The following is a 14,076-nucleotide window of genomic DNA, read 5'->3' as shown; positions in this document are numbered from 1 at the left end:
TATTGTTCAAGATTGATTCTAATTAGGCTCTTGCTGATTAGGAAAAAAAAATTCAGCTCTATTACCTGCAGTTGAGAAACTGTTCCTTTTGGGGGAGAAATGAGAGAAGAACGAAGTTTAATGTGGTGCTGTATCACATTATTTGTGGCCTAGCATTCAAAATAGGGAATTAAGCTGTGGAATGGAAATGTGGCTACTCACCTGCTCCTCAGCCCTCGTTTTCTCCTCATAGCTGACAACATATTGCAGGAAACATTTTGTAAGGCAAGTGCTGTTCTCTTGCTCACTTTTTTTAAAAAAATCACTCTTTCTGCCTGTGTTCACATGTTTCTAATGTAACTATTAAAATGTAGCCTGAAGACAGCAATAAAAAGCCCAGGATGCCTCCGTGCTGCTGTGCCTTGATCAAAGTCAATGTGTGTAATCTTGTTAAAGCTGCCCTTCCCTCCTCCTTTTCTTTATGAATGTGATGGTGTATAGCATATGCACCATATTGCTTTCTTGTAATTAAAGTATGTCCTTTTATTTTGGATACGGAAAAGACGCCTGTAATTTGTTCTTAACACAAATGAGGAACAGTGGGCAGAGGCGGGGTGGGTTGATTTAAAAATGGTCATATGTTGCCTTGCTCTGGAAATCGATTTTCCCCTTGGTTAGGAAAATGTACAATCCTATTTGTACATGTGGAAAAATGTGCTCTAGAAGGGCAGCATATTTCCTTTGTTGTGCAATAATTTGTTGCACTTGGTAAAAGTTAAAGGGGAAAAAGAGACTGGAGTAGTGAGCTTGGCACACTTGAACATCTTCCTGACATCTGCCATTCTTTCACTGTTAGGGAAAATTTAACTTTTATCTTTTAGTTTTATATGACTAGCTAAATGTTTGCTTGGACAACGGTGTAGCATAGTAAAGAAAGTAGAAAGCAAAGTGGACAAGATATTCACAAAAATTGGATAGGGCTCCCAAAATGTAAGTTACTGTTGGGAAACAAACAAGGTATTCGCTAATGCATGCTAATTTCAAGCATTTTTAATCCTTTGTTTGCTTTTCTGGCATCAGATGTTAAATGCATGAAGTAACTTCCCTTAAGTATCAATTTCACCTCAACAAGTACAAAAACATTTAGCTGCTTTCCTTTTCCTTTTCTATGGAATACAACAGATCTGTTATTATTTACATGGTAATGATAATACACTGATTCAATAATACACTAATCCTGTTGATGATGTTACCTAGTCTGGTAATGAAACATTCAGAACAGGAAGATAATACACTGAACCCAATTCTATAATTGTTTACTAGTTATCCCCATTCCCCATAATCAGTTGTATCCTCTATTTCAAAAGCAGGCTATAGAAGTAATTTGGGACAGAAGCGGCATTGGTATTCCCCGTTTGTAGAACGTGACATTTGTACAGTAGTTGAAAAGCAAGCTTTACCAAATTCTAGCAGACTTCCCGCTTAGGATTTGCATCAATTTAAACAAAATTATATGATAGAGTTACAGTTCATTCAGCACATGCCCTTAACTTGACATTATATTTGGCACAGATTCTACATCATGCCACTGCTGTCCATTACTTCAGTAAGAAACCTCCTGAAAATGTAAAATTTGAGGACACAGTGAAGTAATTGAATAGTCTTATCTTCCTCAAATTTTTCATATATTTGTAGTTTGGATAAAATTTTTGAAAACTGGGAATTGTAGCATTGTGACAGTGGAAGCATCATCCGCAGATTAATTCGGATGACAATATAAAAGAATAAAATGCCCAGATTCTCCAAGAAAAAGGCTTTTGTCATGGACACATGAAATGAAAAGGGTTCATTGAAGCCGCTACAATGGTGTCTGCATCAAACTGCACTGATATTAATAGATGATATCATCATGGAAATAGTGCTATTAAATAATATGATCTCAGTTTTTACTAAATGATAATGTCACACATTTCACCATTTGCCCTCTTAATGCAGAGCAGACATTAACAACTAATAACCAATTCAATGCAAAGCATCTTTATTCCTTAATCCAATCAGTCTATCAGTAAAATTCAGAGCCAGGGAGAATCAGAAAATGAAGGCTATTAGAATTAAAAATACCTTGCCAATAAAGGAGAATGTCAGTTGGTCCTACCTGAACTGCATGTCTCGAGGGTGGTGTGGGAGAAGTCACTGTATGGTATGGGTATTGTTACGGCCCAATTGCCTGGAGACTGAGGTAATCTGAGGATACTCCCTCTGCTCCTCCTGGTGACTCCCCAGATCAACCAATGATTCGGAAGAAGGATCTGGAAGGGAAGAGAAGAAAAAACCAACGGCAGCTTCCCTTCCTGAACCCTGGATGGTCTGTGATTGCTTACTCAGGCCCGGCGTTGGCGCCTGATGGGCGGGAAGTGACTGCTCCCACACCACCCTCGAGACATGCAGTTCAGGTAGGACCAACTGACAGTCTCCGAGGTGGGGTGTGGGAGGAGTCACTGTATGGGACATACCAAAGCTAGATGTCCATGGGAGGGATTATTGGGCCTGAGTCTCCTAAGTGCCCAGGACACCCTGAAGGACCCGCCTCCCGAAGGATGCCTCAGCTGAGGCATAGGTATCTAGCCGGTAATGCCTGATGAAGGGTGACGGAGAGGACCAGGCTGCAGCTTGGCAGATGTCCTTGATGGGAGCCTGGGTGGCCCAGGCCGCTGAAGGGGCCGCACTCCTGGTGGAGTGTGCGGTAATGCCCTGTGGCACAGCCCTCGGGCCTCGTAGGCCTTGGAGATGGCCAACCTGATCCACCTGCTGATGGTGGTAGGCGAGACCTTGGCACCCTTGGTTGAAGGGTGGAAGGAGACAAAGAAAAACCTCTGACCGTCTGAAGGGGGCTGTGCGCTTGAGATAGATGCGCAGGGCCCTTCTGACATCTAGTCGGTTCCAGGACTTCTCCCTCTTGGAGGATGGGTGGGGGCAAAAGTCCGGGAGAATGACCTCCTGCCCCCTGTGAAAGGGGGAATTGACCTTGGACATGAAGGCTGGGTCAAGCCTGAGAACGACCCTGTTATTGTAAAAGGTATAGAGGTCGGCCCTAGATGACAAAGCGTTAAGCTCGGAGACCCTCCTGGCCGAGGTGATCGCCACAAGGAAGGTCACCTTGAGGGTGAGAAGTTGAAGACTGACTTCCCTCAGGGGCTCGAAGGGCAGCTCCAGGAGGGCCTGGAGGACCGTGGGGAGGTCCCAAGAGGGGAACCGGTGGACCACTGGAGGTTGGAGGTTGGCCGCCCCCTTGAGGAATCTTTTGATGATTGGAACCTGGAAAGGGACTGGGAGCCCTCCCCCCTGAGGATGGTAGCTAGAGCCGAGACCTGTCTGCGTAGGATGTTGTGCGCCAAACCTTTATCCAAGCCATCCTGGAGGAAGTCCAGTACCTAGGTTACGGAGTCTGATGAAGGTTCTACCTGCCTGGCTTGGCACCAGCTGGCGAAAGCAGCCCATGTCGCGTCGTAAATGCGGGTGGTCGATCTCCTTCTGGAAGCCTCCAGGATGCTGATGACTCTGGAAGAGATCTGGGACACCCTCAATTGTTCCCGCTCAAGCGCCAGGCGGTCAGATTGAGCCACTCCCAAGCTGGGTGGATCAGACTCCCCTGGCACAGCTCTACCCTCCCCTGTGGAATCCGCCAAGGAGGGAGGACTGACAGCTCCATCAGGTCCGCGAACCAGGGTCGTCGTGGCCAGTGCAGGGCTACTAGGATGATATCTGCCCTCTCTGTCACTAGCTTCCTCACGACCCCTGGGATGAGAGGGAGCAGGGGGAAAGCATACAGAAGGCCTGCTGCCCACCTGCGTCGGTATCTACTGCCCCCCGGGTGGGAAACCGGGATATGAAATCCGGAACCTGTGCGTTCGATGGAGAGGCGAAGAGGTCTACCGTCGGCTGACCGAACTTCTGGCTGATCTGGGCGAAGATGCTGGGATGAAGTTGCCACTCCACGTGGTTCACCGTCTCCCTGCTGAGCCAGTCCGCTTGCTGGTTCTCCACTCTGGAGATGTGCTCCGCCCTGCCCAGCACCCCAGGCGCTTTGCTTCGTCGCGAAGAGCCACGGAGTGGGTGCCTCCCTGCTTGTTCACGTGAGCCTTTGCCGCCACATTGTCCGTCAGTACCAGGATGTGTTGCCCCGCGATCGTCTGTTTGAACTGGCGAAGGACTAGGTGGATTGCCCTGAGCTCCAGCCAGTTGATGTTCTTTCGCAGGTCCGTCCGTGTCCACCGGCCCTAGGACAACTGTGTCTGAAGATGGGCCCCCAGCCGAACAGACTTGCATCCGTGGTGAGGACCAGCCTGTCCAGTTCCCTGAAAAGAGACCCCTTCACCAGGGAGGAGGACCTCCACCAGCAGAGGGAGAGCAGTACCTGAGGGGTCACTAGGACCTTGAAGTTTGTGTCGGCTGTTCCGTTCCTCTGGTGGGGAAGAAGGAACCACTGCAGGTCTCTGGGAAGTGGAGTGGGCTAGGACTAGGATTGTCATCTAAGTAACAGTGGAGACGGACTGGGAGGGAACGGAGGTAGGCCGTGGCCATTATCTTGATGAAGGTTCTGGGGGCTGATGCCAGCCCGAAGGGAAGTGCCCTGGTAGTGGTCTCCCTGGTGGGAGAACCTGAGAAACCTGCGATGGTCAGGGGCGATCATAATGTGAAGGTAGGCCTCCATGAGGTCGATGGAAGCTAGGAAATCCCCCTGCCTGACACCCTCCAGGATGGATTTGAGGGAAGCCATCTTGAACTTGCGGTAAACTATTTTGGAGTTCAAGAGCTTGAGGTCTAGGAATGCTCTCCACCCCCCCTGAACCTTTGGGGACTAGGAAAAGGTGTGAATAGAACCCTGATCCCTTCTCCTCCTCCAGAACCGGTTCTATGGCGCTAATGTCCAGGAGGTGACGGGTGGCCTCGCACATGAGGGCGCGCTTAGCCGGGTTCTTGGAGGAGGGAAAGGTGCTGAATCTACTGGGTGGAAGGGAACGGAACTCCAGATGGAGTCCCAATCTGATGGTTTGGAGAACCCAAGCATCCGAGGTGATGCCTTCCCAGCGGTCTGTGAAAAAAGAGAGCCGATGGGTAGATTCGATCCCGAATCACTTACCCCTGCAGAAAGAGCGGCCGCCGCCCCCTCAAAAGGGCCGCTTGCCAGCCTGCTGGGGTCTGAACCTCTCCCTGGAGAACTGCCTGTCCCCCTGTCTGGAGTACCTGGGAGCCGAGTACCTTTGTGTCTGCTTGTCCTGTTCCAGTGGTTGGTATGAGGCTCTCCTGGCATATGGCGTCGCTCGGTGGTCTGCACGTCTGGTGGTGGACGGGAAGACCTTCCTCTTATTCTTATCCTCAACGAGGATGGGGTCCAAAGCGGGTCCGAAAAGCTTATCTCCTGCGTAATCCGCCTCCGCCAGGGGCCACTTTGCCCAGAGGCCAGCCTGCCAATGACAAAGCCATAAAAGGCGTTTGGATGCCCCCGAAGATTAGGGCCCTGGAGGAATACTTTACCGCATCCAGGGTTGCGTTGGCCGAGAACTGAGTCGCCGCCAGCAGCTTTGTGATGTCCTGCTGGAGCCTTACATCTGAAGCAGGCGTCCTGTCCCAGATCTGCTCCAGCCACAAGATGGTCGATCTATTAAAAAAGGATGCAGTCACTGCTGCCTTGATGGCCCACGAGACGGCCTGGAAGGTCCTTCGCATGACCAGCTTCACTCTCCTGTCCTCTGCCTTGAAGGCCTTGGAGAGCTGGGAGCCCTTGCTCCTTTGCTCCGCGTGGCCTCCACCATCCCAGTACTCACAGTTGGGTGAATTGCCTCTCTCTCTCTTTCTGCCTCTGTGGCCTGGTCTCCCTGGGCCTCGTGGATCCGGAGCTCCTTCGGATCTGGGCCCCTCCTGTCCGTCCGCCGACCTGCAGACCGAGTGGAGACCGCTGCACCGCCTGCGCTGGGCCCTCCCCAGATGGCTGGCATGGAGCTCGGGCCCAACGATCCTCTTCTTCCTGCGATGCTGGGGAGCTGCGGCAACTGAGACCATTTGCCTTGTCACTCCGTGCGTTCGCCCTGCTCTCCTCAAAATGGCGACTACCGATCACATGGTCCGATTCCTAGAGCGGTTCCAGCTGAACCGCTCCTTTTTCTTCTTGCTGCCTCCGGAGTCTTCGTGGATCCGATGGCTTCCTCTTCTCCTCCGGACGGCAGCAGGCGACGAGGCTCGGCTTTCGCCCCTCCACCGGGAGCCGGTGTTGTGGGGCCTTCGGGCTGCAGCGGGCACGGAAGCGCTTAGGCAGCCAGGCAAAAGGGCGTGAAACCGAGGCAGAAGAGGCTAAAAGTAAGATAGCTAAGAAAAAACCTTGTAAAAACTAGAAAGGAAAAAGAATTCTAACAAAATACAGAACTCTATCTAAAATTACTGGAGAGTCACTGTATAGCTCCTGTTAGGCCGAAGACTGAGGTTGATCTGGGGAGTCACCAGGAGGAGCAGAGGGAGTGTCCTCAGATTACCTCAGTCTCCAGGCAATTGGGCCGTAACAATACCCATACCATATAGTGACTTCTCCCACACCCCACCTCGGAGACTGAAATGTGTTTGACCCACTATCCCTTATGTCAGTCCATGAAGATTCAGAAGGTCACAAATTTGATCTAACCAGGACTACAGTTGTAACCCAGATGAAATCAAGGAGAGAAAGAGAATTCCTTGAAGCCTGGTTTTCCACCAATAAATCAATAGACACACTAACGTCGACCCAGTCTACCAATCGCTGAGAATGAAAGAACTGCATCAACCAGTTAGCACAGGGGTCAGCAAACTGCGGCTCTGGAGCTGCATGTGGCTCTTTCCTCCCTCTGCTGCAGCTCCGTCACCGGTCGGCGTCACAATTTTGAGAGGAGCTTCCGGTGGGGAGGAGGGAGAGGAGCACAATGCTCCAGGAGAAGACTCTGGCAAGGGGAGGGTTTTCCAGTTGTCTCCACAATTGATAGGGCTTTTGGTTATGACAGGCAGAGGAAAAAGTACGCCACGCTAGGAGGAGACTCTATGGTGGGGGAACTGAACTTCCAGTCAGCTCCAGAATTGAACAGGGGGCTTCCACTTAGGACCTTTGTGGTTCCCAGTGTTTTGTTTTCTGTGGGAAACAGGTCCAAATGGCTCTTTGAGTGTTTAAGTTTTCCGACCCCTGAGTTAGCATTAAAAAAGTAGCAGTTAAAACGAACAAACAGGCATCCCAATATGCAGCAACAAAATTAAAAATCCATCAGCTCACAAGAAATCAGACCACATCTCAGTGACAATAGCCAGCCATGCAAACCTTCAAACAAGCCAAAACCAGACCATGATTAAGAAGCACCCACATAACAACTCTAATCCTAATCTGCATTACACAGACAAAACTTAACTACAGCCCATCAACAACAGCCAGCCATTCAAACAGTCCGAAATCAGACCATGACTCAGAAATATTCAGACTAATTTGCATCTCATAAAATGGTATTTAAAGACCTGTGTTCTGACAGAGGAGCATAATTCAAAACGCACTGACGATGTCTCCTTGAATGGTGACGAAATGTTTGCAACCAAATTGCTAAGGTCGGAGCTCAAACCAACAGCCTGAATAAAGGAGAATATTTGAAACTCAGGGTTGAAATGAGAGGCCTTGGTGCTCTCTGAGCTAGGTTGGTTTCATTATGCAAAGTAGGTAACATCAACAGCACTGATAGTTACCTACTTCGGGTAATGAAATGTTTGCAAGAAAACAACTAAGCCCAGAGAGCACCAAGGACCCCTTATAAATACTTTGTTTGATTCTTAAATAGGTTATCTGGAAAGTGATAAGTTGTTTAAACAAAATATTCTATTATTCCAGATACTGAGAACATCATTTTACCTATCTCCTAAAAATATACACTGATTAAGATTCTTCTTTTCTAGACAACCTATTACTTGCTGTTCATATGTACCCTGTGAGCTTATGCACCGGAGACAAATTCCTTGGGTGTCTGATCACACTTGGCCTGTTCTGTTCTATTCTATTCTATTATAACTTCGACTTTGAATGTTCAGCTTTCATGTTTTAAAATTTAAAGCAAAATTACCTGCTTTTTTTGTCAAGGCACTGTTCTTAAGATACTTGTGGGAAATAATGACTTTAAAAGTGGGCTGTACTCATTAGTTTTTGAACTCCCCCAAATGATTAATCAACTTTCAGAATCAATATCTGCCAAATTTTAATTAAGAATGTATGAGGTAAACAAAAAACTTCTCTTAATTATTTCTTTTTGGTGCTGTGTTTTACCCTGGGGCTACATTTTACATCCATGTTTTATAAAACCTGGAAAACTTAAGTTTATAATGGAAAGCCTGAGGTGGCCTTCAGTCAGCATACACTTCTGTTGCTCATCAAGACTTTTCCATGGGTCATGATGAAAGGAGTAGAACATTTCTGAGGGTTTTTTTTTTGTTACATTATGTTGTGTGTGTGTGTGTGTGTTCATATATTCATCCATTCATTCAACAAGTGTGGCATATTATTTCACTGTTTTTATTTCAAAATAAAAGTTTAGTAATCACAACTGGCAAGTGAGCTGGCAAAAGGAATTGGGAAGGAAAGCTTTTTTCATTGACTCTGTGCCGGTGCATGTGTCTGCGGCTTGTATAGAGTGTCTCATGTGGAATTGAGAATACTTAAATTAAAAATAGCTTAGCAAGTTTTCAAATGAAGGATATATTGCACCAGCCTATTTTCTTGGATATAATTGAGAGGTCTTATAGTTCTGTATTCAACTCTCTGATACACCATATGGCTCAGAAAGGCTGTCTGTTCTCAGAATGTTATTCACACTAAACCTTTTTTTAAAATCTTATTTCATCAGTCAAACTTGTGTAGTTGCATACAAGCATTTGTATTACTAGTTTTGTTAGAATACAGTATGTCTTAAAATCATCTACAGATTTGGCTGCAATATATTTTTGTGCAAGATAAATCCACTGAATAAGCATTTGAGATTGTGTCTTCTATATTTAAATTTAGCTAGGACTTTAAATATTCTTCTAGGAATGCATTCAGAGTGTTAATTTTCATATACTCCATTCCCAAGTGCAGTATATATCTTACTGTTAGATAGAGAGGCAGATTTTTTTTTCTTGATTCCACTTCCCCTTTGCACCATTTGGTATCCCCTTCGTTGGGGATCAACAAAGCTTAGCCGTTGTCTTGTTCCGCCAGTGGAACTCTTCTGTTTGTAGAAAAATGACTGCATTAAGATCATAATCCACATTTTCACCACATATGTTTGTGTGTGTTTATATTACATATTGTGTGAGAGAGAATTACAGAGAATGAGAGTTTGAAGCTCCTAAGACATTGTAAAGGCAAAAAATTGTAAAAGGTTCTGAGAAATTTCAACTACCAGTCAGATTCTTCTTGGTTTCTAAAAGTACTTGTTCTAATTTGGATATTGTTGCTGCTGTGAAAATATGGTAGAGGATGTTTTCTGCCAGGAGGAGAAAGTTCACTTGTTGAGGGTCCCACTTTATCCAAGCCAGTTTTGTCTGTTGGACCCAAAGATGTGACATTTCTACCACGGCTTCAGACAAGTCTGTTTGAGACCATCATCTATGCCAACTCATATAGCTACCACCACCACCAACCACCCCATTAATTTTGCTGGGGAATATTTGAATTTATTGACAAGAGAGAAATAGGATCACAGTCAGGGAACCAGCCAAAGTTGGAGGCTAACTTTCAATTCCACCATGCTGCATTTCAGAGTCCTTTCCAAATTATATTTATTTCTAAAGAATGGGTTGCTAAAATTGTTGCCTTCATTTTCTCACCTGCTTTCTAGCATGCCTACCAATCAGCTGATAACTTAGATATTTTTATCCTAATTTTGAGATTTAGAATTAATTTGTCAGATTGACAAATAATTCACTATTATGAGAAAAAGTATGCCTCACTGAAGACTTTTTTCTTTAATGTATGTGGATGTAGTCACCATTTAATCTTCATTCAGACTGCATACAAAGCTAAAGGTAATGTTAATTGAACAAAAAAAACCTTGGAAATTTGACTTTGCAATTATTTGTTCAACAAAAATTAACAGATATACCATTTTCTTCTGTCAAAAAGTAAGTACATGCTCAGCTCTAATACCTGGTATTGCTGTCTTTGGTAGAAACAACCTCAAGTAAGCATTCTTATAACTGGTCTCTGAATTCGGATAATTTTTCCCCTTTCCTCTATACATACTTTTTTTCAGCTGTGCAATGTTTGAGAGATTTCTTGCATGCACAGCATCTCAGAGGGATTTCGTTTTGAGTTGTATAGTATTCATGGAGGTTACTGTTTACAGCCTGTTTCCCATAATGGTTGGATACCGTTTGCCATTTCTAACTACTTCCTTTTAGTTCTTCTTGTGTTACGATGTGACTGAGGTAGCATCCTTGTGTTTCATAATCCTTCTCTCAATCCTTCACAGGGTGCCAAGAAGTTGTGCCCTCAGTGCAATACCATCACCTCACCAGGGGACCTCAGGCGCATTTACTTATGAAAAAAAACGGCTGCTGAGATGCTTGAACTATGGGGACTAGGGAGAAGGAGTGGCAGCAACACAGACACTTGAAATTAAAGACTCCAAAAGTGGACTAGAGGCTAAGGGAGCTGCACGATGCCTCTGCTTCCGAACCTGTCACTGGTGCTGCCCACTCCACAAGAAGGCCAAACCGGAATCCTTATTGTGATTCGTTTTTCCTTTTTTACAAACTGCTGTTCCACGTCTGTCCCGTTTCTCCAAGAGTTGGGGTTCCATCGTGGACAACTTGCAAGACCTTTCAGGGAAGCATGAGAAGGTGCTGGATCTTCCACCGCAGGAAATGTCCAAGCCTGTAATCTGCAGTCTCCTTCCCACCCTCTTTTTATTTGTGGTGTTCTAGTGGATTTTTTTAATAAAAGAAAAAAAAAACGTATACCTTCACATCCACAAAGGCAGAATGAAGCACATGTAATATAGACTATATGTTTACAATGTTGTGTATAAATGGGATAGACTCCAACGTTACATACTAATGTTTTCCTTTTTATTTTTTCCTGGGGAGGGGGGGGTGACTTTTTTTTAAAAAAAAAAGAAGAGAAAAAATAAGCAGAGAACATTAAACCCATATTTTTCTTGGTTCTGCAGAGTTTTTGCATTAAAGTCATTAGTTTAAAAAAAGTATATAAATATATATTATACATATATATATATAATATAAATGGTTTAATGTTCTGTGGTGTATATTTCCTCATTCAGATATGAAATTAACAATTCGTAGTTTCGGCCATAACTTACATGACTTCTGGGGAAAATAAAAAAACAACAGGTTTTCTTTCATTTGTTACAGTTAATTGGGCTATTTATATAAAATACTTGCTTCACTGAAACCCTTTTCCATTTTTTCACTTGGGAAAACATAAACGTGCAAGCTTACCCCATTCCCTGTGAAAAAAGTCATAGCAGGCGTCAGTAGACTTTTCAGGCACTAAATATTCTTATGCAGCCCTCTATGATGGCACTAGCACCAAAATATTAAAGTTTTGGCAATCATATGATGTTTTGGCCATGTTTTAATTTTTGGGTTCCAGGTGTGCCACCTAGGAGTGTTGCAACTGCCTTAGTAACAATGGACATCCTTAGTGGTGAACTCTGATAGGCACTCACATGAAGCAGAAAACACTGTTTTTTGTCTATTACAGATGGAATTGTTAGCGTAGCTGTGTTCAGGCCAATTAGTCTTGTGAAAGCTCCAAATGTAAGTGTATTCATCAACCTGCAAGCTTACGAGAATTAAATTTGAACAGGGCCCCAAAATAAATGCAGAAAAACACCTAATGTTCTATCATACCTCTGGCAGACTCTTTAGCATTCTGCTTCGATATGTTCCCAGGTCCAGCTACTGGCAGTCTGTTCTACTCTGGAATATTTTTCTTAACAGCTGTTTCATCTAATTTTCAGATGTTCATGTTTCATTTTGAAAAGGAAATAGGTATGTGCCAGTTTTACTTCCTTCTTTTGTCACTTCTGCTTGGACTGTGGTAATGGTGGAATGTAATCTGGGCTTGTTCAAAATTAGATTAATTTAGATTCCATTCTTTTCCTCAGCATTCATTACAGAAACATTTTCTCAGCCCTTTGTTTTGCGTTCTGAAAATAACCGTCAGCCACTACCTGCCTTAATTTTTTTAAAAAAACGTACAGTTTTTGCATGCACTGCCAAACATGCCATTTTGTAATCCATTCAGGGAACACTGTATAAAGTTGTTATAAATTCTGACAGGAAGTTATCAGCCTGCTTGATGCTGACAGGCAAATAAGCCCATAAATCACTATTTAAACTGGGGTTACATCGTGAAAATTAATGGAATTATGGCCCTGGGTCTACTAAACAACTTTTTCTCTTTTGTTAATTCCATTTTATACTATATTTGTGGATTTAAGCCTCAGAAGGACATGATTGCACTAAAACATCTGGCTAGATTATCATGCTTATTGGAAAAACCTTTGGCATGATACTTGATTAGACCACAAGATTTTTTTCCCAGTCCAGGATTCTTTATTCCTATTGAGTCAAACACAGAGTGCACTGAATGCAAGTTGAAGACATCTGTTGTCAATCAGCCTCTTATGACACAGTTTCATCCCCATATACATAACAATTATCTTATGGAGAATTGTTTTTTATCCTTAGGTAATTCTGAGCTCCAGAATACCAAAAACTCTCTGAACCAATCTGTCTCTGTCAAAAATGTTGTAGCAGTTAAGCAACATATTGAAGGCTGATTTGTAGCTCGTATTAGTTGGGTAGGAAGGGGCGTGAGGGAACAATTGGTTCAAGCAAATATTGATCTGGCATCCTAAAGGTGCAACAGTTTATAAGAGCCATAAAGCATCTAGAATGCTATTTGTTTGGGCCCAAAATGCCACAACTGTATAGCACTTATACCTTCTTAAATCTGCTGTAATGGGGATGATACCATGTGTTGCTCAAAAACCTGCTTGCCCAATACAATCAAACAGTCTTTGCTGGGACGTTAAGTGCACGGTTACTCTTCTCTGATCTGTTAGACAATAAACTGAAAAGGTTCGTCCTTGATGTTCCAGCAAGTTGGCACTGGGAATAAAGAGCTTTTTCTGGTCCTGTGGACTAATTCTAAGCCAAATGAATATATATAAAACCACATATAACTATTAGCATTTATTTTTAAACCTAAATCTGACCCTACGTTTTTATTTCTTGAGGATAAGGAAAGCAGAGAAACCTGTTAAGACAGATGCAAAAAAAAAAACCCTAACTCTTTAATTTCCTTCTCTGGAGAAGGTACATTTTGCAGAACTCTGTAGCTGCTCCCTCCTTTCCCTCAATGAGCTTGAAAATAAATGAACTGTCTTTGCCCAAAGATTCCCAGCTGCACAAGGTGGTATTAAAGTTGTGTCAATGATTGTGTGTCGATGTATATTCTATAAAAAGGTACTTGTCATTCCCGTTTGTAAACTACATTGACATTAATTAAATGAATATAAAAGCTTCCAAGTTGTGCTTCCAGTCGTTTTATCTCTTAGTTTGTCAGTTTCAAAATCAGGTACTTCTCTTGGAATTTGTATATGCATTTATGTCTTTGAGTCAGTGTTGATTCCTGGCAACCACCTGGATAAATCCCTTCAGTTTTCTTGGGAAGGTTTTTCAGAAGTGGTTTGCCATTCCTGAGGCTGAGAGAAAGTGATTGGCGCAAGGACACGCAGCTGGTTTTGTGCCTAAGGTGAGTCTAGAATCAAGTCCCCTTGGTCATAACTTGGTTTAACCACTACAACCAAGTGGCTCTCCCTCTCGCATATAGTCGCTGTTAAATCATAATCAGTAATTGTACATCCTTGGAAGTCCTTTGTAGCACAATGGATATCAAATGACTATTAGTCCCCTTTTCTGCTTTCAATTAATTGCCTTTTTTTGTTCTATTTTTAACTATTACAGCTTTTTATGCAGTTTACAAGTAACTGATAAACTGTTAGAAAGTCTACTTCATTTTTTCAAAAATTAATT

At 43.8% G+C, this 14,076-nt stretch overlaps 1 protein-coding gene across 2 annotated transcripts in view; it reads left to right on the top strand.

The window, feature by feature from the left end:
* Positions 1-13,561, top strand: part of RNF220 (ring finger protein 220) — a 349,771-nt gene extending 336,210 nt beyond the window's left edge. For both annotated transcript variants that reach the window (XM_081946336.1, XM_081946337.1), the window contains one exon: positions 10,482-13,561. In XM_081946336.1, coding sequence (XP_081802462.1) covers positions 10,482-10,553 — 72 coding nt within the window. In that variant the 3' untranslated portion in view covers positions 10,554-13,561. The remainder of the gene's footprint in view (positions 1-10,481) is intronic.
* The last annotated feature ends 515 nt before the right edge of the window (positions 13,562-14,076 follow it).

The sequence above is a fragment of the Natrix helvetica genome, assembly GCF_964273705.1.
Source record: "Natrix helvetica genome assembly, chromosome: 3".
NCBI classification, from domain to species: domain Eukaryota; kingdom Metazoa; phylum Chordata; class Lepidosauria; order Squamata; family Natricidae; genus Natrix; species Natrix helvetica.
Note: the sequence above shows the minus strand (reverse complement) of the source record. Positions and strands in the feature narration are given on the sequence as shown.